General features: G+C 40.3%; 1 protein-coding gene across 1 annotated transcript in view; it reads left to right on the top strand.

Moving 5' to 3' along the window:
• MRPS27 (mitochondrial ribosomal protein S27) overlaps positions 1 to 23,902 on the top strand; it is a 152,682-nt gene extending 128,780 nt beyond the window's left edge. Inside the window, exons 7-11 of the mRNA XM_001363004.4 lie at positions 3,113 to 3,228; positions 5,467 to 5,569; positions 10,114 to 10,256; positions 17,051 to 17,224; positions 20,614 to 23,902. Of these exons, the coding sequence (XP_001363041.2) occupies positions 3,113 to 3,228; positions 5,467 to 5,569; positions 10,114 to 10,256; positions 17,051 to 17,224; positions 20,614 to 20,853 (776 nt within the window). The 3' untranslated portion in view covers positions 20,854 to 23,902. The remainder of the gene's footprint in view (positions 1 to 3,112; positions 3,229 to 5,466; positions 5,570 to 10,113; positions 10,257 to 17,050; positions 17,225 to 20,613) is intronic.
• Positions 23,903 to 24,707: the final 805 nt, after the last annotated feature.

Here is a 24,707-nt window from a genome sequence, read left to right as displayed (position 1 = left end):
CTCATAGCTACCTCACAGAATCTTTCTTCTTTCAAGACAAAGATCATGCAGCACCTTCTATATGAAACCTCTCCTGATCCCCACCTTTAGCCCCGAGTCACTCGGTCCCTCTTTTCACTCTCTTTCCCATCTTCATGAGGGATACCTCATCCCTGGCCTCCATACTGTTCCTTGCTCGTGACACTCCATCTCGTGACTCCAATCACTCACTGTCCCTGGCACCTCGAATCTTCTCCCTCCTCACCTCTGCCTCCTGCTTTCCCTAACTTCAAGTCCCAGCTAAAATCCTGTCTTCTACAAGAAGGCTTTCCTAATCCTCCATATCTTAATGCCTTCTCTCTCAGATTATCTCCAGCTTTGACATTGTGCCATCTTCCATCATGTACAACTCTTATGGCGCCATTTTGGGTTTTCTTGGCAAGATATTCAGGTGGTTTTGCCATTTCCTTTTCCAGTTCATCTTACAGATGAGGAAACTGAGGCAAACAGGATCACATAGCTAGTGTCTGAGGCTGAATCTGAACTCGGTTTCTTGACTCCAGGCCCAGCTCTGTCCACTGTACTACCTTGCTGCCCTTATCTCCAATTTATCCTGCATCTATTCAGTTTGTATATAGCTGTTTATATATTCGCTCTATCTTTGGACTTTGAGCTCTTCCAGGGCCTGGGGGTGGAGAGAGAATTGTTACTGCTGTTTTGCTTTCTTTGTATCTCCAATATGGCATAGTGCCTGCCAGATCAATATGTACTTTTTAACTGACTGAAATACTTTGTATTTATTCTGTATGCACTTATACTTGTGTATGTGTTTCTGTTAGAATATAAGAACTTTGAGAGCAGGGATTCTTGCATTCTTTTATTTGTATCCCCAGGCTTTGCCCAGTTCCAAGCATAGAGCAGGCATTTAATAAACATTTAGGGATTGCTTACTAAGGAGATTGACTTTGGAAATAGTAAAGCACTGAGTAAATTATTTGTTTTAATTATCTGTTATTACCATCCTTTAGAAACTATAAAATAAACAACAGAAATTCTATAGAGCTGTTATTTTTCTATACAAACATTTAAAATTGAGAATCTAAGCCAAAAGAGCACAGGAGAAATAAAATTTTTGAAAACATGATCCTAGTTTCACTAAAATATAGTATTGTTCAAGAATTAAATAATGAACTTCTTATAAGTTTTTTTAACTGAATGTCTAGCTTGGCTTTATTTTGTTAAGTATATCCTTATCACTTCTAGCTGCTGTCTTGCCACAGATTGATTCTGAGGCTTTCTGTGGAGAGATCATTGATCATCACTTACTCAGTTTCCATATTTGCCAAATAGAATGTAAAAAGTTCTTCCTCATCATTTGTAAAAGTTCCTAACTATGAACAGCAGCAATTAAATACAAATCTCTTTATAATTATGTTTATATAAAAAAATGAGAAACCAAACCACCTCATTAGTGATCAGACATTCATCTCTGTTTTGCAAATACTGAATTTTAAAATCAATGTTAGTATCTACTCACTTGAGAATGTGTTACTAAAGGGGGGACTGTTTGAACTTTTTGACTTTCATTTGTGTTGTTGAGTATCCAAGGAAGATAAAATTGCTCATGGTGTGGTCTCCTATGACCAGCATTTCTGTGGAAACAAACATCTTGTTTGCATTAGGTTCTTCTCCCCAAGGACTTGAGATTTATGAAAGAGCTTCTCCCTTCTTCTTTATCTGTAAACTGAATCATCCACTCCTTGTATTTCAAGCACCAATTTTCTAGCCAAGGATCATAGATTTGAGCTTTAAGGAACCTTAGAGGCCATTCAAATCAGTCCCCTCATTTTACATATGAGGAAACTAAGACCTGGACAGGTTAGATAACTTTACCAAAAGGTATTTGAAATTTTCTTACAGTCCAATAGAGGGAAGACAACACACATATGAGATTTGGACTGCAAATTAGAAGAGCCCACTGGCCCCTAGATAAATGACAGGGTCATTTCCATGGACAAAACATCTGTGTTCATATTGTTAAATCTTTTGACAGTGCCAAAGACTTTGGTGTCAAGAATTTTCTATAGGAATTATTACTGAGGAATAGATTAGACATATAATATGCAGTTAATAATAACTATAATAATCTAGCATTCTATAAATACAAAGTTCCTGATTTGGAGGATAGAACTCTCTGACAAAAACTGCTGGGAAAACTGAAAAGCGGTTTGGCAAAAACTACACTGTATACCAAGACGAATTCAAAATGGGTACATGATTTAGACATAAAAAGTGATACCATAAGCAAATTAGGTGACCATGGAATAGTTTCCCTGTCAGATCTATGGATAAAGAAAGAATTTATGACCAAACAAGAGAAATACAACATTGCAGGAGCTATGACTATTGAGAACGTGAGGGCTGTAGCAGCTATAGAGGAAGTTGCTAGGCTTCATCTCTGTAATGGTAGCTATTGGACAGTGGCCACAATAGCTACTCTAGGAGCAAGGTACGTGGTCTATGGGTCACTTATTCCCAGGCCTCTTGAGGTCAGGGTCCTGGGTTGCTTCTGTAAACATCTTTTTTGTGAGTCCTCATCATAACTAGCATATAGTGCTTTAAGGTTTATAAAATACTTTATAAATATCTCATTTTGAACTCACAATAACTCTGGGAGGTAAGTATAATTATTATCTCCACTTTACAAGTGAAGAAACTGAGGCAAGTAACAATTAAATGACTTGCCTGGGGTCACATTTGAACTCAAGTCTTAGAACACTAACTCTTGGTGCAGTGCTCTTTCTACCATGCCACCTAATTATTATTAGAAACATAGAATTATTGGAAATGTGGCACAGTGATAGAACTCCAGGCTAGAGTCATAAAGTCTTGAATTCAATTCACACTGAAATTACTGAACAACAACAAACTCTTATGGCAAAAACAAGTTTTGTTTGGTTTTGGTTTTGGAATATTTGGGTTGTGTTTGTTTTAATCCTTGGCACTTATCATATTGCCCAACACATAGTAAATGCTCAGCAAATGTTTGTTGATTGAATTATTATTAAACACTCATTGATGGTCTTATTTGAGGTTCCAATTCATTCTTGTCCTAACTTGGTTCCCTTGCCAGGTGCTTTAGCAGTGGTTTTCCAGATCATGCTGCAGGAAGACTTTGACACACCCTCCACTCAGCTGCTTTCACTTTATGTTTTGTACCAGTGTCTGGCAAAGAAGTCAGAATTCACTGTAAGTGTCCCTCATTAAAGCTCTTTGAGGCTGAAAAAAATCCAAACCATGGATGCCAACAGAATAAGAATGGCAAGCATTTAAATCCATAAACTTGAAGATTAAGCTGGAAAGAGAAAACAGATTTCTTTTATTGCTGTTTTGAGTAAATAGAAATCCAATACCTTAGGAAACTGAACAACCTTGAGTGAGTGACTGAATTTGCCTGTCACTTCCGTACATTGTAAAAATTGAAACAGGTTGACTACAAATGTCAGAAAACTGGAAGTTGACTGGCAGGAAAGACTAGGCTCTTTAAAAGATGAGATGCTGCAGATAACTGGTTGGTAAAGTGTTTTTGGTATTTAAGATTACCTCTGAGTCATTGATGTTTTAGAAAGTCTAGAATAATTAGCTATTTACTTGCAGCTCTGAGTTTTTCAAATCCCATTATTATTTTTTACCTTCTATTTTGCTGTCATACCTTGTCTCTCAGAGCAAGAAAATAAAGGGTCCCTATTGCAAAAATTTGTCATTTAATAACTAGATTTTTTTTAAAGTAAAATGTTACTAGGCTCACTAATCAATCATTTTATAAATGAAATATCTCATTTTTGGGTATGGTTTGTTTTTGAAAACCAAATGGCCTACTTGTTAGATAGACTTAATCACATATCCATTCCAAGTTCATAAGTCCAAAATGCTTTTCCCTTTCAAAATAATTGATTCAGATATTGAGGAAGCATGAGAAATTATACCAGGGGTTAGCAAACTAAATTTGAAAGATCTAAAGAATGCCAGTGTGGTGTAGAAACAACACTAGGCTCTTAGAGACTATGCCTATGAAATGTGCATTCTATGATCTTATGAATGGATAATTCTTTGGCTATAGGACCAGGGATAGATTGTATACCTTCCAGAGACCCAACTTAACTAAATGTGTAGCTCACTTATTTCCAAAAGGTTCAGCCACCAAATGATGCTTTTTATTTATTTATTTATTTATTTATTTATTTATCTATCTATCTATTTATTTATCTATCTATCTATCTGTTTGTTTGTTTGTTTGTTTGTTTATTTATTTATTTATTTATTTTGGCCAGTGCAAATCATGAAACAGGTATAGCTTGGACAAAAAGTTTGATATCAACATTGCCAGAGAGAGTGCCCACACTGATAAAAGTAAGACCTTTCAAAGGTCAGAGATGTTCAAGAACAGTAAAAGGGCACTGGAAACCTTAGTTCTCTTGCTCTGGCCAAAATTACATCCTGAAAGCACTATCAATTTCTCTGACATATTCCTAATGGCCAAGCAGCATCCCCAGCTCAGAATGAGTTTATCTGTGTATCCTGGTTTTTGCTGCTTATCCAGTTAGCCCAGATTCTTATATGTGCACTGACTTAGCACTGACTACATCACATCATACCTCTGCCAGTCTGGGAAGTCTGATATCACATCCCCTGTGGCATAGTGTCTCCAGTGAGTCCCCTGGCTAATGCTCTTAGGGATCAGTGGCAGAGACAGAGATGTTGTTTGTATTTTTTGCTTCATTTTCCACCTCCTCTTTACTCTTATCAAACTGGCTTTAGTTTTAGTCCATTATAATTTTGCACTTGAGGGTGAAAGGAATGATTATTAAGCGTTTCTAGTTACCTAATTTGTTTGCATTTTTTTCTGAGAGGTGCATATGCCTTTAAATGTATTCTAATGGTTGAATTTATTTTAACAAGCTTTTAAGGGCAGGTATTCTCATGCTTACTGAATAGTGTAAGAATTCAATTGCTTGCTCTTTCATAGGTACGTGTGTGTTGTAAAAAATAAATTATATTTCTAATAATAAAAATATTATATTTTATGAGGTTTATTAAGGATCATTAGACATAAAGGAATAAAGAAGATACAAAACAAAAACCACATGCCGTGGCTGATTATTAGCCCATTTAAAATCCCCGCACTTAGCTTACCACTATACTTGCTGCATCATTGCAAAGGAAGAGAGCATGGGAGGTATTATTGCCAGTTAAATACCAATTGTGATCTCACCAACGGGGAGACTCAGGAGAGATTATAGGGAATTCTGGGAAATACCAAGGACTTCTGGGGAATTAAATATAGGGTTCGAAATCTCCATTTATACAGTGAGTGTGTGTGTGTGTGTGTGTGTGTGTGTGTGTGTGTGTGTGTGTGTGTGACTAAGCAGTGAGCATTTCAAGTCAACATTGCTTACCAATAGCATTTATCCTTGTGCTTTCTTGCAGTGGGAGGAAGAGAAAAATTTTGGAGCATCCTTGTTACTACTGGGTCTAAAACAGGAGAACCCTGTGTACTTGAGTTCACAGTTGTATGGCTATGCACTTCTGGGTGAGTTGTATTCATGTGTCTTTTTTCTTCACTGATAACATAACTGGCATCATTCTTTTAGTGTCCTAATAATCCCACTTAAGTTCTCCAGTGAAAATCCAGTATGACATTTGCTCACCGACATAGACATGCACTATTAATAGAGCTGAGGTCTTTATTGGTCTTCTTTAAAATGTAGCAGTACTAGCCCATAGTGGTAAATGAGATAGAGCTCTGGCAACCCTAAATTCTCCAGAATGAGTCAATGTGATACATTGGAAAAGAGAAGAATATTTTTCCTCATTTTGTTTAAAAGTTACCCTTCCGGGGGCAGCTGGGTAGCTCAGTGGATTGAGAGCCAGGCCTAGAGACGGGAGGTCCTAGGTTCAAATCAGGCCTCAGACACTTCCCAGCTGTGTGCCCCTGGGCAAGTCACTTGACCCCCATTGACTAGCCCTTACCAGTCTTCGGCCTTGGAGCCAATACACAGTATTGACTCCAAGACGGAAGGTAAGGGTTTAAAAAAAAAAAAGTTACCCTTCCCTCAGAGCTGAGCTCTGAGAGTAATACCAGAACAGCAAACACACAGAAATCTAAAATAAGGAAATTATAATATAGCAAGATTCTATAGAGTTCACCCAAAGGCACAGTGGACAGAGTGCCAGGCCTGGAAACAGGAAGACTCATCATCCTGAGTTCAGATCTGGCCTTAGACTTACTAGCTGTGTGACCCTGGGCAAATGTCTTAATCCTGTTTGCTTCAGTTTCCTCATCTGTCAAATGAGCCAGAGAAAGAAATGGCAAAACACTCCAGTATCTTTGCCAAGTAAACACCAAATGGAGTTACAAAGAATTGAACATGACTGAAATGATGAATAACATCCACAGCAACAAAGATAAACCCTGGATTTGTTCAAGAGACCTGTGTTTAGTAAGACCTCTTGCTTCACCTATAAAAAGAAGAGTGACTGAAATCAAGGATTCTGAGGTTCCCTGCAGATCTAACATTTCATAGCATGTTCTAAAATTTATTAAGAATTGACCTATTAGGGGTTTTCATAGCAAAGATGCTCCAGTGGCTTGCCATTTCCTTCTCCAGCTAATTTTGTAGATTTTATAGATGAAGAAACTGAGGCAAACAGGATTAAGTGACAGCTAGTAAATGTCTGAGATCAGGTTTGAACTCAGAACTCAAGAGAATGAATCTTCCCACCTTCAGACTGAGCAGTCTATCCACTGCACCACCTAGCTGCTCCTAACAAGGAAATACAAACAGGTAAATAGAACATCCTATCTCCTCACACTCAGATTTCATCCTGGTACATTCTTCCCATTGTTCACCAAAAAACAAAAAACAAAAAACCTGGGCCCCAGGAAATTGTTTACATACAAGTTGCACCAGCTTCTGGTGTTTTTTAAAAAATCCCTATCCTAATGGAAAGAAGGATAAAAATAGTCATATTCTTCCAACCCAACCCAATAGGGGCCTCAAAAAGACAGTTACATAAATGTGTACTTTGGGCCACAGGCCCTTCTGCTTCCCCTGGTGGTACTTGAGCTTTCAGAAAGACTTCCAAAGTATCACAACTTGACTTGTTTTGAAAGTGGTCTTTCTGAATTAAATGTGTGCTGGCACGCTATGGAATATGATTCTGATGGAATCTGATAGAGAGAAAGAACTTTAGAGTCCCCCAAAATAGGTCTCAAAGTTGGCTATTTTCTTAAATAACACATTTTTCATGCCTCCCTTACTCCCCTGCTAATATTGATTTAGGTAATGATTGTCCCTTTTGCCCTCAGGTTGGCATAAAGGACCTTTTACATAGTATAGATTATTCAGGAAGCTACTGGGTCATAGAAAATGTGTTTTGTTGTCTTGGGGCAACAGCCCTGATCCCTTGACACCAGTGGGTGTCTGATCAAAAGCTATTTACTGCCATGCCATGCATCATGCAACCTTGCCAACAACAATTGAAGCTATCTTCCTAAGAGTGAGAGACACGGCTGCTTTCTGGCCTGAAGCACCTTGCACTTCTAAATTTAACCGAGGCCTGATAAGCATTGTACATGTGCTTCCTTCTGTGGTTTTCTCAGATGCTCCTTCTTAGTTAAGAAGTTTAAAAAAAAAAAGTCCTGTGATTAGGCCTGGGCTGGGCCAGCCCCGTCATCAGTCCCCTGGTTTTGATGCTCCATGGTCACCCCAGGAGGACCAGGCCTTAGGAAAAACTATATATGAAGATACTGAGTTTGTTTTCCCAGAATGCTCACATCTCGTTTTATCATATGAAATATTTCCTCTTCTAAAAGGAGGGCAGATGTCAGGAAGGTCCAGAGGGGGAATATAGAATAGGCCCCTGAGACCTTCTAGGACAAAGGCCCTCTTCCCTTTTGATCCCAAACTCTCCCCTGCCAAAGGTATCCTGCAATTAGCCTGCCTCCCCTCCAAGCCCACTCACCAGGCCGCATTTTCAGCCAATAACTCACTGGCTCCCTTCCAGTACCAGACACTCTCCCTCCAGATTTGAACCTGGATTTGGAGCCCTTTAGACAGAAGATTCTTTATTTTTTTGAAGGGGCAGACTTTTAACAAGGTAAAAAATAGTGTCTTCTTACCTGCAGCCTCGAGGATATAGGTGAACAATGATGATTTCTTGTCATAGCACTGTTGTACAAGAATGAGTTTCCAGAGGAAGGCTGTGAAGTCACTCTTACTGAAGTGCCCTCTAAACAAAAATAAATACACTTGCACTTAAGGATCATAGATTTAGAGCTAGAAAGGACTCTAGTCCAACCCTCTCATTTTATAGATGAGGAAACTGAGTCTTGGGTGGGGGAGGTGGTAGTAGTGGTGGGTACAAGTCTTATTTAAGGTCACACAGTATCAGAACAGGGTTTGAACAGAGGTGCTCTGATCCATAGCCATTTTTCATTCCACTCCACAATGCTGACTGACAGGCCCTATGTCCAAATTTTTTTTTTAGGGCAGACATGGTTCAGGTAGAACAAGTAACTGGATACATTTTAAGGAAGTATAAATTGACCACAAGTATATATTTTTTTTAAACCCTTACCTTCCATCTTGGAATCAATAATGTATATTGGTTCCAAGGCAGAAGAGTTGTAAGGGCTAGGCAATGGGAGTCAAGTGACTTGCCCAGGGTCACACAGCTGGGAAGTGTCCAAGGCCAGCTTTGAACCTAGGACCTCCCATCTCTAGGCCTGGCTCTCAATCCACTGAGCCACCCAGCAGCCCCCCCCATAAGTATATTATTAAATGAATATCCCTAACTGAATGTCATGGCCAGCCTAATAGAAATTTGAAAATGGCTTAGCATGATTTCATCTGATTGTATGTTCATATTACAAAGTCAACAAGGACAACAGGTTTATTTTGGGGTGTGGGGGGGTGGAGGGGTCCTAACACAGAAGAGTTTACATTGGGGAAAAAAACCTTACTGATCTGTCAAACATGGGATAGCCTGCCACAAGTTAAATTTTACTCAGCATCAGAAAATTAGATTCTGGGAGGAGTCTTAGGAATCTATTTTATCTTACTCACTGAGAGGGAGTTTATAATAGAGAAAAAATCTGATGAACTCTGAGATTGATAGAAGCCTTTCCTACAAAGCAAACACAATTTACTAAATGTTAGTTCATAATAGAGGGCAGCTATATGGCTCAGTGGACAGAATCCTAGACTAGTAGGCAGGAAGACTCATCTTCCTGAGTTCAAATCTAGGCTTAGACACTTGCTAGCTATGTGACTCTGGACAAGTCACTTTACCCTGTTTGCCTTCATTTATTCATCTGTACAATGAGCTGGAGAAGGAAATGGCAAGCCTCTTGAATCTTTTCCACGAAAACTCCAAATGGTATCACAAAAGAGTTGAACAGAACTGAAAAACAATGAAAAACATAATAGAAAAAGAAGTCTTAAGGATGTAATTCCATTAAATGTGTTAAGATTTTTGTGTATTTATTAAAGTCGTTATCCTATGTAGAACCTATGCATAGTCCTTGAAGTTTTAAAAACAATGAGTGGGGTAGAGGGGAGAACAACATTGTCACAGTTGACAGAGCTCCTAGCATGCCTAATCTGCATTGCCCATGCTTCCTTTTCTTTAGCTTTAGAGGACAGGCATCCATTCATTAAGCAAATTAGGGGCATATATTCCTGGAAGCCAAAGCTTCCTTTTCTTCTGCTATCTTTGCAGCTAACAGCTCCATCCAGATCCTCAGCATTCCAGTAGCAACAGCTAAGTTTTAAGATCTGGACTAAGTCTCTATCTTCCTTTCAGGAGAGTAAGACTGTAATAGGGCCAACAAGATGAGGACACTCATAGGAAGCTTACCTACAGTGTAAGGCAGAAGAGGGAGGATGTACCATATGACAAGTAGGCACTGGTTATTATGGAGAAGAGGGCAGTGACCTGATGAGCAGGAAAGGAAGACCTCTTGAAGGAGGCAGCGTTCATGGAGAGCCTCAAAGGATGGGTAAGATTTTGGCAGCTGCAGCTGAGGTTGGTGAACATTCCTCTCTCATCTTTATTTCTTTTGTACAACAGGGAAAGTGGAATTGCGCCAAGGGCTGCGAGCTGTATTCCGGGATATGCCCTTGATGTGGACCCCCGGCTATCTGGACAGAGCACTTAAAGTCATGGAGGGCATGCTGTCTTCCCCAGGAGACATGAAGTTGTGTAAAGAAGCGGTAAGCTTTCTCATTGTGGCTAACCCAGCAAAGGCCATGTGGCCTAGCAGACAGAGAGCTGGCCTTGGAATAGGGAAGACTTCAAGTCTTGCTTCTGGCACATACTAAACAGGTGACTTTGAGTTATTTGAACCACTTTGAGCCTCAGCTTTTTATCAGTCAAAGGAGGAGGTTAGACTAGATGGCCTCTATGGCACCTTCCAGTTCTAACACTATAACCCCATCTTCTGCTCCTTTTACTTTTAATAAGACTTCAGATTTAGCTTCTTCATTTTCATTTCTTTGATCATACTCAAGGATCTCAAAATACTGGATCTATTTTCAGGATTTGACACCAGCAAAAAAGCAGTAGGTAACTAACGCAGCATTGATCTTGATCCTTAGACCTGGGCTTCTCTTAACATGGGGTCTGGGAGGCTGCCTTTTGATAACCGTATTTCATTATAAACAGTTTCCTTAGTAAAGTTTGTCTCTTCCCCCTTACCTTTTAATTCTTATTCTATTCACCTTTCCAAAATCCCTTATCCCCCTAACTGTGTCCTTACCTTACATCTCAGAATTTATACCAACTATCAGTTGCAAGGCAGAAGAGTGTTAAAGGCTAGAAAAGGGGGGTTGTAATATCTAAAATTCTAAGTTTGTTTGTAGCTTAATAAATTTATTAAACTAAAGTAGGAGTAGAGATAGGGAAAGGTATGGGGAAAGTAGAGGGAATCTTAACTTTCCAATCTGTGGTCGCCATTTATGGGCCTCTAGCTGAACTCCAACAAGAGTCCATTCTACTCTCCATGCTCAGGCAAAGACCTCTATTTCCTGTTGGATCTCCCCTTATAAGTTGTTTTCTCCATCATATCTAGTTTCTTAATTTGCCTGGGCCACCCAGGGGGCAGTGCCTGTGGAATCAATTTCCTGTCTCATTGGTTCCTTGGTTTTATAATTTCCTTTCTCTGAGGGCTTATCTATGCCTGAATTTACTCAGTGGTATTTGACCTCCAGGTCACTGAGAGATGACATTTAAAAAAAGGCAACACATTGGAGAAAGAAATTTGCTTCCAATAGGATTAAGTGACTTGTCTAGGGTTACACAGCTAGGAAGTGTCTGGGACCATATTTGAACCCAGGACCTCTCATTTCCAGTCCTAGCTCTTAATCCACTGAACCACCTAGCTGATTTCCCCCACCCCCAATGATTTTTGATACTAATTGCTATTTTTTAAAATCTACTTATCTTTATTGAATTGAGTACCTGAATTACTCTTTAGTTCCTGAATTGATACTGTTTTTCTGACAGGCTGCTCATTCTTCTCTGCCTTCATCCTAGGTGAGATCACTTGGGTTCCTGTGCCTCATGGGATTAAGTACCCTCCTCCTGGCTCCCAAGCTGAAACCTAGATCGCCTTTTTAGAATATTTTTAGGTGCATAAAATAAAAACATATAACTTTGGGGTGGGTAAGTAGTTCAGTGGATAGAATGCCAGGCTCAGATAGGAAGCCCTAGGTTTAAATGTGGCCTCAGACACTTCTAGCTATATGTCCCCAGATAAGTTATATAACCCCAGTTGCCTAGCCCTTACCATCTGTCCGCCTTGCAATTAATATTTAGTATCAATTTAAAGACAAAAAGGAAGGGTTTTTTTTTAACTACTACAAATCTACTCAATAATTCTTTAACTGCAAACAGACTCAAAGAGGGAAAATTTTATTTTTACATAAGGACCACATGAATACATAGAAGAAACAAAGCTAAAAAGTTAGTCAGGGAGGGTTGGATTTTTAAACCTCTGCAGGAAAGAATTGGAAGGAAAATAAATAGCTTAGAAGAGAAACTCTTGAATGTTTTCCAAGTAAATGACTTCCTGAAAACTAAAATAAAACAAAAAGAAATGAATAAATCCATAAAACAAGAAACATTATAACAAAATCAAAAGACTGAAAACAAAAAGAAAAAGTAGGTTCTAATATTTTTTTAATGGCCTGGCAAATAGTTCAAAGAGAGACAATTTAAGAATCGTTAGCTTCTTTGAAAATCTTGATAAAATTTTAAAATTCCAGGCCCAGTATTTTACAAAATCATAAATAAAACTACTCAGATGTTATAGAGCCAGAAGAAACCCCTAAAATGACATAACCAAAATCCAGAGCTTCAACATCAAAGGAAAATTAGTACAAGCAGTCAAAAAGGAGTTCTAAGTACCAAAGGACCACATTCATGATCACACAAGGTCTGGCAACTTCAACTATAAGTGAGAAGACATCTTGGAACACATTTCAAAAAGCAAAAGATGTAAGCTTACAACCAAAAATAACATGTCCTTCAAAGCGGATGATAATCCTATAAGGGGCAAAAATAAATCTTTAATGGAATAGAGAACTTTTAAGCACTTCTGGTGAAAAAGCCAGAGCTGAGTAGGAAATTCTAAAATACAAACACAAGTGTTGAGAGAAATCCAGAAAGATATCAGTAGACTGTTAAGGGCATAAGTATGCCTAAACTTTAGCAAAACAATTTGCCAGTTTGTCTCATGATATCTCATAACATCCTTGTGGAAAGAACTGTAGGCTGGCGGATTTGCCAGCTCTTGGAGATGGCAAGACCCAAAGAGTGAAGGCTAATGGATCAGTATCAACTCAAAGAGTGACCTCTATAGGCCTGACCCCTGGCACTTTGCGTTTCTCATTCCAATCAATATTTTTGTTATTGACTCCAGTGAAGGCATAAATGCCTTCCAAATGAAATTTATGAGTGATATGAATTTGGGAGATAGTATAATGGAAATGGGGATTGGAATCCAAAAAGATCTTGATGCATTGTATAGCTAGGCTGAATTTAACAAAATAAAATAAAATACTTCAATCCTTAGGATCAATCAGTTGGCATTTTACTAAATTTACTAAATGTGCCAGTCACTGTGTATTTACTGGGCCTATAAATACAAAGACAAGAAAAGGAAATATTCCTTGGCTTCAAGAAACTGACGTGTAATCATGAGGAATAAACCATGTTCAGAGATAAATACAGCATATATACTACCATTGCCCCAAAAGTCAGAGTATCCAGAATGAGGGAGGAAGTAGTCCTGCTGAATTCTCTTCCTTGGAAAAATCTTGAGTATTTGTCTTCAGTTCTTGGCACCACATTTCAGGAAATGCATTGGAAAGTTGGAAACTATCCAGAGGAGAGTGATAAATATGGTGAGAGGGCTGTAGACTATGCCACAAGAAGATTGATTAAAGGAACTGTTCATGTTTAGCTTGAAGAAGAAAAGACTGGTATGGTACCCTAAGAGAGTGTGGGAGTGGGGGAAATTGGCATAACTAACTGTCTTAAAGTATTTGGGGCTGTCTTGTGGTAAAGGAATTAGATTTGTTCTTTGAAAAGATATTTTCTTTTACCAATTACATGCCATAACATGTAATAACAGACTTCTACATCATTTCATATAAGTCTTTCAAGTTCTTTCTGAAATCATCTGGTTCATCATTCCTTACAGCACAATAGGATTCCAACACCATCATAAACCATAATTTATTCAACCATTCCTCAAATGAGTGACATCCCTTTAGTTTCCAATTCTTTGTCACCACAAAAAGCACAGCTATAAATATTTTTGTAAAAACAGCTCCTATTCCCCTTTTTAATTATCTCTTTGGGATACAGACCTAGTAATGGTATTATCAAAGAATATGCATTGTTCTTCAGCTCATTTGAAAAGAGAAAAATGAGGCAAACAAGTGTTTTGTCCAGGTTTATATAGCTATTAAGTGTCTGAGGCCAGATTTGAACTCAGGAAGATGAATCCCCCTGACTCCAAGCCAGGCACTCTATTAAAGCTAGCCAAACATGGAATGGTCTGTCCCAAAGAGATTTGTTTCCCTCTCACTGGAGGATCATTGATGTTACAGAAAAGATTCCAGTTCAGGTGTGTGTGTTTTCTTTCAAATTTCCTTCTAGCTTGGAGATTCTGTGATTCTGTGATCTAAGATCTATTGTGCACTTACTAGGAGATGAATTTTTGCTATGGGTGGACAACTTAATTGTCTTCTAACTTAATTATGATTTTTCTTGGTCCATTTGCTGCTGATTCTCAAACACAGTTCCTCTTGGTGTGAGAATATACCACAAAATAAGCCAAATAAGACTTTAAGCAATTTGCAATATATTTAATTTTCTGATATGGAAATATCAGCTGTCACTGGGACTACTTAATGAGGCCAACATTTTCAAAGTGGACAGAACACTATACCTGGAGACAGGAGAACTTGAGCTCAAATCTTGTTTCAGATTTTACTGGCTATGTCATTGCAGGCAAGTCACCCAATCACTCTCATGCTGTTCCCTCCGTGATAAAATAACAATATAACCGTAATAACAGTGATAATAATCACAGTTAACTAACATTTATATATCACTTAGTATGTGCCAGGCACTGTGCTAAGACCTTTATAATGATTACGTCATTTGATGCTCATAGTGGCCCTGGTAGATGGGTGCTATTATTATTATCCCCATTTTACACCTGAGAAAACTGAGACAAACAGAGGTTAAGTGACTTTCTCAGGGTCATACAGCTAGTAAGAATCTGAGAATGGATTTGAATTCAGGTCTTCCTGCCTCCAGGCTTAGCACTCTATCCACTGGGCCACCTAACTGCCTCTGAATGGGGATGATGATGATGATGATAATCATCATCATCATCATCCTACCTCTCAGACCTGTCAGTTTTATAGCCCTTTGATCATGGGTCCAGACAACTGTTTTTGTAGACACCTTTTCATTAGAATGGAAGACCCTCCAGGATAGAAACCATCTTATTATTGTCTTTGCTATTGGCCCCAGCTTTCACTCGGCATCCACAATAAATGTTGACTTGATTGGTTGATTTCTGTCTAAGTCAGTATTCAACCCAACCCTTGAGAAACCAGGGAAGCATTTACTGAACTGGGTCTTTCAGTGCTGGGAAACATCCAAAAGACTCCGCTAGGGCAAAATTTTGTGTTATCCCCCAGAGAAGGGTTTCAGGTGTAAGCTTATTTGATCTGGATTACATAGGAACCAGAAAAATGTTTTGGCCGGTTTTTAGCAACAGTAGAACATTCTGAGCAGCTACTTATTTGTTTCATTACCAAGGCATAAAGTCAGATTTTTGATGAAACCTTTCATTTTATTGTTGCCTTGATCTCTGGGAATTTACTTCTAGTACAACCATGATGCAGTGTGCTAGCTATGAATAAATCATGGGTCTCTGCTGATGCCCAAAAACCAAAAGAGAGATATTTCTAAGTGTGTGCTCCTGTTTTAACCTTGCTTTAGACAGTGTTGGTAATTTAAGGACTTGAAATTGCCCATAAAGCTTGTGAAAGGACAAGGAAATGTTCCCTTGCAAAGGGAGTCTGATTTAGATTCTATAGGGTCTGTTTGGCTTAATAGGAATATGATTCAGCTCTCTGTACTCACTCAGCCTGGAATGGAGGTTTGGTTTTGATATATTACTGGTGATAAAAGGCCTCCCATTTTTTCTGAGTTGTGTTCCACTGTGAGGCAAACAGAAACCCTGGCAGATCCATTGGTATCCAAGTCAGGTCGTCTTCACTTCCCTTAGCAACAGAAATTTATTTCTATCATCCAATCCCAAATGATCATGGCATCGGATGTTCTGTATTGCTTTTAACCAGAAGTGTCCACAGGGGCCTAAAAAGCTATGTTCGATTCTTAATGCAATCTCTGAAATACATGGAAATGGAACCTGCATGACTTGAGAAGTCACTTGACCTTCCCGGGCCTCAGTTAACTCATCTGTAAAATATATGGTTTGGACTAGATCAGCTGGTGTCAAACTTTTTGGTCTCAGGGCACCTTTACAACTCTTAAAAATGATGGAAGACTCTTCCCACCCCCAATCAAAGAGCTTTGGTTGACATGGGTCCTATCTATCAATATCTACCATATTAGAAATGGAAACATCTTAGTATTATTATAAACATAATTTTGAGACTTCCTGGACCCCCTGAAAGAACCTACACTTTGAGAACTGCTGGGTGACCTCATCTCCAAAGTGCCTTCCAATGCTATAATATCCTATATATTATAATATAATATATAATATGTTAATGTTACAATAACATATTATATATAACAATACATAATCTATCCTATAATAGTTCCTCCTATCCCTCACCACTAGTCATCTGAAATTGGACTGTCATCATGCCAAAATCCCACAGATTCAATATATTATTCTTATGTTAATATATTATAATAATGTATAATTATATGACATATAATAAATCCTATAATATTTCCTACTATCCCTCGCCACTAGTCATCTGAAACTGGGCTGACTTCCTACCAAATCCTACAGCCTCAAACTTTTCTCACATACCAAGAGAAACAGTTTGCTTTGTATTTAGGCCTCTCTGTCCCAGCAGCTGTAGGCTTGCTTCCTTTCCCTACGTTGCCCTAAGGAAAGCTGTTTGATTGCCCCCTGAGCAGGTAAAGGCTTGTAGCAAAGTCAGATGCCACAGTGCCGGTCTGTTTCTGTAAATAACCCACCAGATACGTAATTTTTGGATGCTCAGAAATACCTGCATTGCTCTAAATTTGCTATCTTGAATGGTGACATGTTTCTTAGGTGAAATAATAAGACTATTTATGCCGTCCCCATTTTGACAGGAGTTCCTGACCCCTGCCTCCAGGCCGCTTGCCCTTATGGACACACCTGTCTTGATGCCCAGCCTCAAAGGAACATTTGTAGAGTCACGAGATGACACTCACCCACAGTCTTTGTATTTCACAGCTGGATGCGCTGGAGACGGTGCTGACGTCTCTGCTGGCTTCTCCATCAGATGGACCTCCCTCCGAAGGGGCTCAGGCAGCTGAGGTCAGGCCCCAGGAATCAGAACCCAGGGACCAGCTAGACGCAGAAGAAAGCGAGCAGTCCAAGCTCCCTAAATACATGGACCAGTTTAAGGCAAGTCACGTTCTCTCCTCATCCCCTGCCCTCTGGCAAAGCGGAGTCCTTTCCCTACCAGCCTCTCCACCATGCTTCTGCTCCATAGTGCTCTGTGTCCCTGACACCAACACCGGCGTACGTGTCTGTGGCTTCTACAAGACCTCTGAGAGGAAGCCAAAGTGTGCCCTTTCTGTTGTCCTTAGACTAGTAAGTTTGGTTTGCCAGGGTGAGCTTTGGGCCATTCGCTGCATGCTCCGTGCCCTCGTACGCTGGCGTGTTTTCTGACCTGCTGAAGAAAGATCACTAACACTCGGGCAGACCGGATGTGATGATGGATTGCCATCTTATAGCCTTAATATCCAGCTAGAACATCAGAAAGCCATTTGAGACCCCTCCCAACCAGCAGTTAGCATACAAATGGGGCCGAGGTGTTAGGAGAGTCTCTTGGAGACTATAATTTAATGCAATTTCTAGGACAGTTAGATAAAGTCTGTAGATAAAATGAGATAATAATAACAATAGCTAACATTTATTTAGCTCATACTATGTACTGGGCACTGTGCTAAAAATACAGTATTATCTCATTTGATCCTCAGAACAATCCTGGGAGGTAGGTGCTATTATGAACCCCATTTTACAGGCGGGGAAACTGAGACAGATTAAGTGACTTGCCCAGGGTCACACATCTAGTAAGTATCTGAGACCCTATTTCAACAGGTCTTTCTGACTCCTGGGCAAGCACTTTACAAGCCTTAAATTACTATGCAAATTTTATCTGTGATGATGATAATGAAGATGATGTGTAATGGTTAGATCTGAAAGGAGCAATTAGCCCAACTTCCTTATTCATTTTGGTTTCTTTACAGATAAGAGAAACTGAGTTCCAGGGGGGGTTAAAGCATCCTTTGTTAAGATCACAAAGTAGTCAGTGACAGAGCCAAGATTTGATACCATATTCTCTGTCTCCAGATCCATTCTTTTTTTTTTTTAAACCCTTACCTTCCGTCTTGGAGTCAATACTGTGTATTGGCTCCAAGGCAGAAGAGCTTGGCAATGGGGGTCACGTGACTTGCCCAGGGTCACACAGCTGGGAAGTGTCTGAGGCCACATTTGAACCTAGGACTTCCCATCTCTAGTCCTGGCTCTCATCCACTGAGCCACCCAGCTGCCCCCTCCAGATCCATTCTTTCTGCTCTATCATAAGCACCTCCTATGTGCAGGACATTGCATAAGTGCTAGGGATACAGAGACATGAACAAGAAGCAAACCCTGTTCTCCCAAGACACAAGCATCATTTTTTGGCAACTTGATGATATTCATAACTATCCTGTTTCCACAGAACAGTGAGAAAGAACAAATCCCTCTTTTCCCCTTCCGGACATGCCTTGCTGTTGATTCCACTATTGCCTTAGTTATTAGGGGCAGTGCTAAATGCTTTTCGTCTGTATACCCCAGTATATCTGGGAGGCAGAAGCACTGGATTTGAGGTCAGAGAATCTGTGGAGGAAGGAAGAAGGGAAAAGAAAAGGCAAGAGGGTAAGAAGAAAAAAAGGAAGGGAAGAAGTGAAAGAAGGAAATAAGGAATGGAAGGAAGGGGACAGAAGTAAAGAAGCAATTATTAAAGAGCCACTAAATGCCAGGCATTGTGCCAAGCACTTTACAGATGTTATCTCCCCATTTACAATTGAGGAAACCAAGGCACTGAAAGGTTAAATGACTGACCCAGGGTCACACAGCTAGTAAGGGTCCAAAGCTGGATTTGAACTCAGGTCTCCCTGACTTCAGGCCCTGCAGGTTCACTGCACCATTAGCTACCTCTGATTCTTAGTGACTGAACATAAATAGGTCAGTTCCCCTTTCAGTTTCTTCATTCCTAAAATAAAAGGATTGGTCCAGGTCAACCTCTAAGGCCTCTTCCATCTTGAGATTCTGTGACAAAACATCAGAGAAGGGTTACTTCCAAAGCTCGTGAAACATTGACTTTTTCTGTGAAGTTGTGGGAAGAGGGCTGGATAGAGGGTCAGAGGACCTGGGAATCCACTCCCTGCTTCTTATTGCCTGTGTAGCCCTAGGAGAGTCATGTGTCCCTCCTGGGACTCTTTCCTCCCTCATTCGTCCACCTTTTGCTCTGGGTCTATAAAGGCCAAAGGAAAACACCCCCCCCACACACCCTAAGGAAGCCTGCAGCCTGCTAATCCACAAAATGAGGTGATCAGACTCAGTGAATCACAATGCCCTTCTACTTCTCCTACATAATTCCTGTTTTCTCTTGGTGACTTAGTATGTGATGAAAACTACTCCGTTCATACCCATGTTTTCTTCTTCACTTTGCCTTTTGGTGGGGGGTTTTTTCTTTTTTAAGCATTTTCTTTGAGCCAGGCTGGCATCAGTCCTGCTCATATTTACCAGGTCCATTCCTTGCCTTCATACCTCCCCACTTCTTTTACTTCCTCATCAATGGGTGTCCTCAGAAAAGAAACACGCAGCTGCCCTACGTTTTCAGGCTTTCTCACAAATGCAAATTCTCATGAAAATCAATTATAGGTAGGACAGAGTATGATTCCATTTTAATATTCATTACCTGATTTTCTTGATACTGGCCACCGTGGTTCTTGAGCAGCCCCATCCTCACCCTTGTTTAGTTGTTTCCCTGGCTAACCATCAGTACCTACCTTGGAAGGCAAGTGGCCATCCCAGACCCTCTCCATCTTGAAACCTGTAAGTGGGTTGATGTTTTCATACTCTCATCAACTAGTATTCCCCTAGGAATTCTGGGACCCAGACCAAGGATGGAAGCCCCATGCTCCAGGAGGAGCTGTCGGGCCTTCTGTGGACTGTGGCGGGGGAAGAGATGTTAGGATGGGACCCAAGGGCCCTGTAGGGCACGCCATTAGTAAGAGGTCCTGAAAGGGTGTCCATCTGTTGAAAGAAGCTCTACTGGGGCAGAAGAAGGCAACTGTTCATCTCCATCTTTATTTGAAAAGAAAGGCCCGACAGGGCTCACACCAGCCTGCCAGGCGCCATTCGGCAGAGGCCTGGAGCTCTTCGTTGGGAGGGTTGGCCCCACTCACAAGGGGAGGGCCGACGGTCGTAGCTGTTCATTCTCCTTGAAATTCAGTGGGGAAATCACACAGGTGGGCTCCAACCCACAGATTCCACTTACCATTTTTGATTCTGAAGGAGGAAATCTAGTGTGGCTCGTCTTAGCAAAGTCACCGGCCTCCAAGAAAGGAAAAAGCAACTCATGCCGTGCTGGGATGACCATTTGGCAGCGGCCCCATGAAAAGCTCTCTGACTCCAGAAAAGTAGATGGGTGGTTTTCAAGAGAATTAATTTGCTTTCTTTTCTCTCTTCCCCCCCCCCCTTCCCACTTTCTTCCTTTTCACCCCTCCCCCTTTTGAAAACAGTTGTTACGCTCCAAGCTTGAGGCTCTGGGCAGAGTGGAGCCAGAGGCCCTGTTGACCCTGACGGCCCAACTGGTACAGGAAGAGCTGCCAGCCTGTGAGACAGAGGACATCCAGAACTATGAGCAGAAGCTAAAGCAGTGGGAGCAGGAACAGGCCGAGCTCATTCAGAGGGAAAAGACAACTTGGGAAAAGGCCCGACGAGAGCAGGAGGCCCGGAAAGCCTCCAAAGCGTCTGCCTGACTTCCTGCTTTCCAGTCCCAGGCACGCTGTTCCTTTCTCCCACAATAAACTGAGGTCCACACATCATTAATACCAGCTCAGGGCAGTGACGTTTACTGCTCCTCCCATCTTCATCTTTCCTTAACTTACGAATAGTATGCCCAGAGAGATTGCCCAGGGCCATACATCTAGAGAGTGTCAGCAGCTAGATTTGAACCCAGATCGTCCTTCCTTCAGGCTCTGGACTCTATTGGCTGTTGCCCCAGCTGCCCATAGACTGTGCTATGGCACAAACCCTCATCATTCTCCTTGGAGCCACGTGACTCCCCCTCCTGCACAGGGGAAGACATCTTTGTCTTCATGCATAGGAATCACCACAACAGTTTTTCCTCCAGTAACCTTTAGAATGAAAGAAGTTCAAAGAGCAGGGAACAGTTTATTCATAAAACCCAACCTTTATTTTAAGCCATTTCCAAGGACTTCAGTTGCCATTCAGTGCTATTGCTATAGACACCACCAAGGGATAGAAGCAGTCCTGGCCTTCTGAGCGACTTTGAGCAATTCTATGTCCAAACCCCAGAATTTCCTGACACAGTAGAAGGAGTTTTGGATTTGAAATCCAAATTCTGGTTCTGCCACAAACTGTGTGATCTTCTGTAAATCACCTGAGCTCTTTGAGTCTCAATTTCCTCCTTTGTGAATGGGAGAATTTCTTCCAGCTATAGTCATTCAATCAGTCAACCAATAAACATTTAATAAGCAGCTACTATGTGCCAGGCTCTGTGCTGAACTATAAACTTATGACCCTGTGATCACTGAAACAATGTTGTAGAAGTTCTTTGGAGACCACCTTTTTAAAAATTATTTTTATTTATTTTGTGACATATTTCTCAGTTACATGTAAAAATAATCTTACAATCATTTTTTAAAATTCTGAGTTCCAAATTCTCTTTCTCCTTCCTGCCTTCCTTTCCCCACCTCTATGAGAAGCAAGCAATTTAATATCCATTATACATTTGAAGTCATGTAAAACATTTCCATATTAGCCATGTTGCAAAAGAAAAAACAAACAAAATAAGTTTTAAAAAAATAAGCATCAAGTTCTCTCCCTAGAGGAGGATAGTGTTTTTCATCGTGGGATGAAATTAGAATTTCATCTCTGGAATTATCCCAGACTGTCATCTTGATCAGAGTAGCTAAGTCATTCACAACTGATCACCATACAATATTGTTGTTATTGTGTACAATGTTCTAGTGCTCTCAGCTCACTTCACTTTGCATCAGTTTAAGTAAGTCTTCCCAGGTTTTTCTAAAATTTACCTGCTCATCATTTCTTATGCCACAGTAATGTTTCATTTCAATCCTATACCACAACTTATTCAGCCATTCTCCAGTGATTGCACATCCCCTCAATTTCTAATTCTTTGCCACCACAAAAAAAAAAAGCGCTGCTCTAAATATGTTTGTACAAATAAGGCTTTTTTTCCCCCTTTGATCTCTTTGGGATACAAATCTACTAATGGTGTTGCTGGGTCAAAGGCTATGTACGGTTTTATAAACCTTTGAGTTGTAGTTCCACATTGTTCTCCAGAATGGATGAATCAGTTCACCAACAGTGCTTTAGTGGGACCATCTTTCCCTGAGGGCTCAAGTTCAGGTGGAGGCTGGTGAGAAAGAGGTGGGATGTTGGGGAATTTATATCAGGATTGTTTTATCTATAAATTATTGCATTGCAAAAAGAAGACAGATGGAGGAGATCCAGGTTGACACTGTCCTGCATCTCCCAACCATCTCCTGGATTTGGAGCCGCATCCACTGCAGTGAGCTCCTTTTTCTATTTCTGTTCAGGAAATAGCCCACTGGAGGCTTTCAGCTTCTTAGCAAAAAAGCTTATTTCAGGGCAGCTAAATCTCTTTAGGAGGATTCGGTATCTTCAAATATAACAGCTTGGTTTGGCAGAAGTCCCCAAACATTCCGTGTGCCTGCAGTCATCTTGTCAGGATGTGCCCTCACTGACCAGGTACGGCTGAATGTCTTCCTCACAGCCACTGCTTTTTTATACAGTCACTGCCCAGTCTGATTGAGGCCTATGGGAAGATCATCAGTCAATGTATTTGGACAGCAGTCAAAACAAGGCCGTAAACTCGGTGTTATTCAGAATCTCCATTAGTGGTGGGTTAGTGAGTTTTGTTTTTTGGTTTGTTTTTTTTTTTACTCTTTTCAACCATAAAAGAACTTTTTAAGCATAGCATCTGCCCTAGCTTGTGAAACCACCCCATCCTGGCTGACTTGTTGTCTTGCAGACATGTTTTCTTTGAAGCATGGAGCTCTGCCACCAACTGAAGAAGGAAGGTCAACACTTCTCACTCCCAAGCCACTCTACACAAGAGCAGGCACTGGAGAGAGAAAAAGAGTTTGAGCAGAATTTCAAATGCATAGGAGAAATCCAATTCAAAATTTGAAAAAAAGGTCAGACACTGTGCTAGGTGCTAGGGATATAGAGAAAAATTTTAAACAGTCTAATTCTTTCCATAATATATAAGAGAAACAATTCTTACTTTAAAAAATTGTTTTAACTGTCTTGGGTTTGAGGAGCCTTTTGATTGTTTCTTTCCTCTAATAAAAAGCTCAGTGAGAGCTTTTTCCCACTCTGAAGTAAAGCAACACGTTTTCATTTCAAATTGTTCCCTCGTTGCCACGAGATAAAAGTGAATAAATGTTTGAGGATTCTTGTATAGGCATACATACTTCAGACATTGTGGGTTCAGTTCCAGACCATGGTAATAAAGCAATAAGACAATAAAGTGAGTCACAAGAATACTTTGTCTTCCCAGTGCATACAAAAGCTGTTTTCTCCATACTGTGATGTGCTATGTGTGCGATAGTATTACATCTAAAAAAAAATGTATATACCTTAATTTTAAAATATTACTAAAAATGTTAACCCTCATCTGAGACTTCAGCAAGTTGCAATCTTTTTGCTGGTGGAAGGTCTTGCCCTGATGTTGATGGGTTGGGATGGCTGAGCCAATTTCTTAAAATAAAACAACAATAAAATTTGTTGCATAGATGGACTCTTCCTTTCTTGAACACTTGTAGGTCATTATAGCACTATTAAGTGGATCATTTCAGTATTGTTGTGTCTCAGAGAACGGGGAGGCCAGAAGAGAGAGAAGGCCAGAACACAGCATGTTTTAATAGGCATGGGTTGTGGTGCTCCAAAACGTTTATAATAGTAGCAACAAGGTTGGTGATCACAGATTGCCATAACAGATAAAATGATCATGAAAGAGTATTAAATACTGCAAGAATTATCGATGAGCACATGGACTTGGAATAATGGTAGCCAGCAGATTGACTTGATACAGAATTGCCACAAACCTTCCAGTATCTTTAAGTTGCAATAAAATGAGGCATGTGTATAGTAGTTACACTTGTATCGGGGGAGTAGCGACATCTCCCCAGCAGTGTCATTACTCTGATCTAAAGGCAGGATGTTTCTGTTCTTTGCCTCCATTTAACTATGGCACCTGCCCTTCCTTCCATATCAGAACACACAAACTCCTTCAGTTTGAACACTGGAGCCACTCTGGGCCAGTGCCAGCACTCCTTCCTTTTTTCTTCTCCGGGTAAGGAATTCCCCTCATCTCCATCCTTTGCCCAGGGCAATCGTGACATTGATTTCCAACCCCTCCCTTGCTTTGCTGTCTATGGAGTAAGCACACAATCCATTTTAAAATTTCCTAAGGGTTTCTAATCACTAGACACTGCAAAGACACCTGGTAATATTTAAAGGCAGTAAAAAAGGGAAAGTTGCCTAAAAGCCTATGGTAGTAGCTAGTCTGGCTTTCCGTTAAAAAATGGAAATGAAATGG

This window comes from Monodelphis domestica, chromosome 3 (assembly GCF_027887165.1).
Source record: "Monodelphis domestica isolate mMonDom1 chromosome 3, mMonDom1.pri, whole genome shotgun sequence".
NCBI lineage: Eukaryota > Metazoa > Chordata > Mammalia > Didelphimorphia > Didelphidae > Monodelphis > Monodelphis domestica.
Note: the sequence above shows the minus strand (reverse complement) of the source record. Positions and strands in the feature narration are given on the sequence as shown.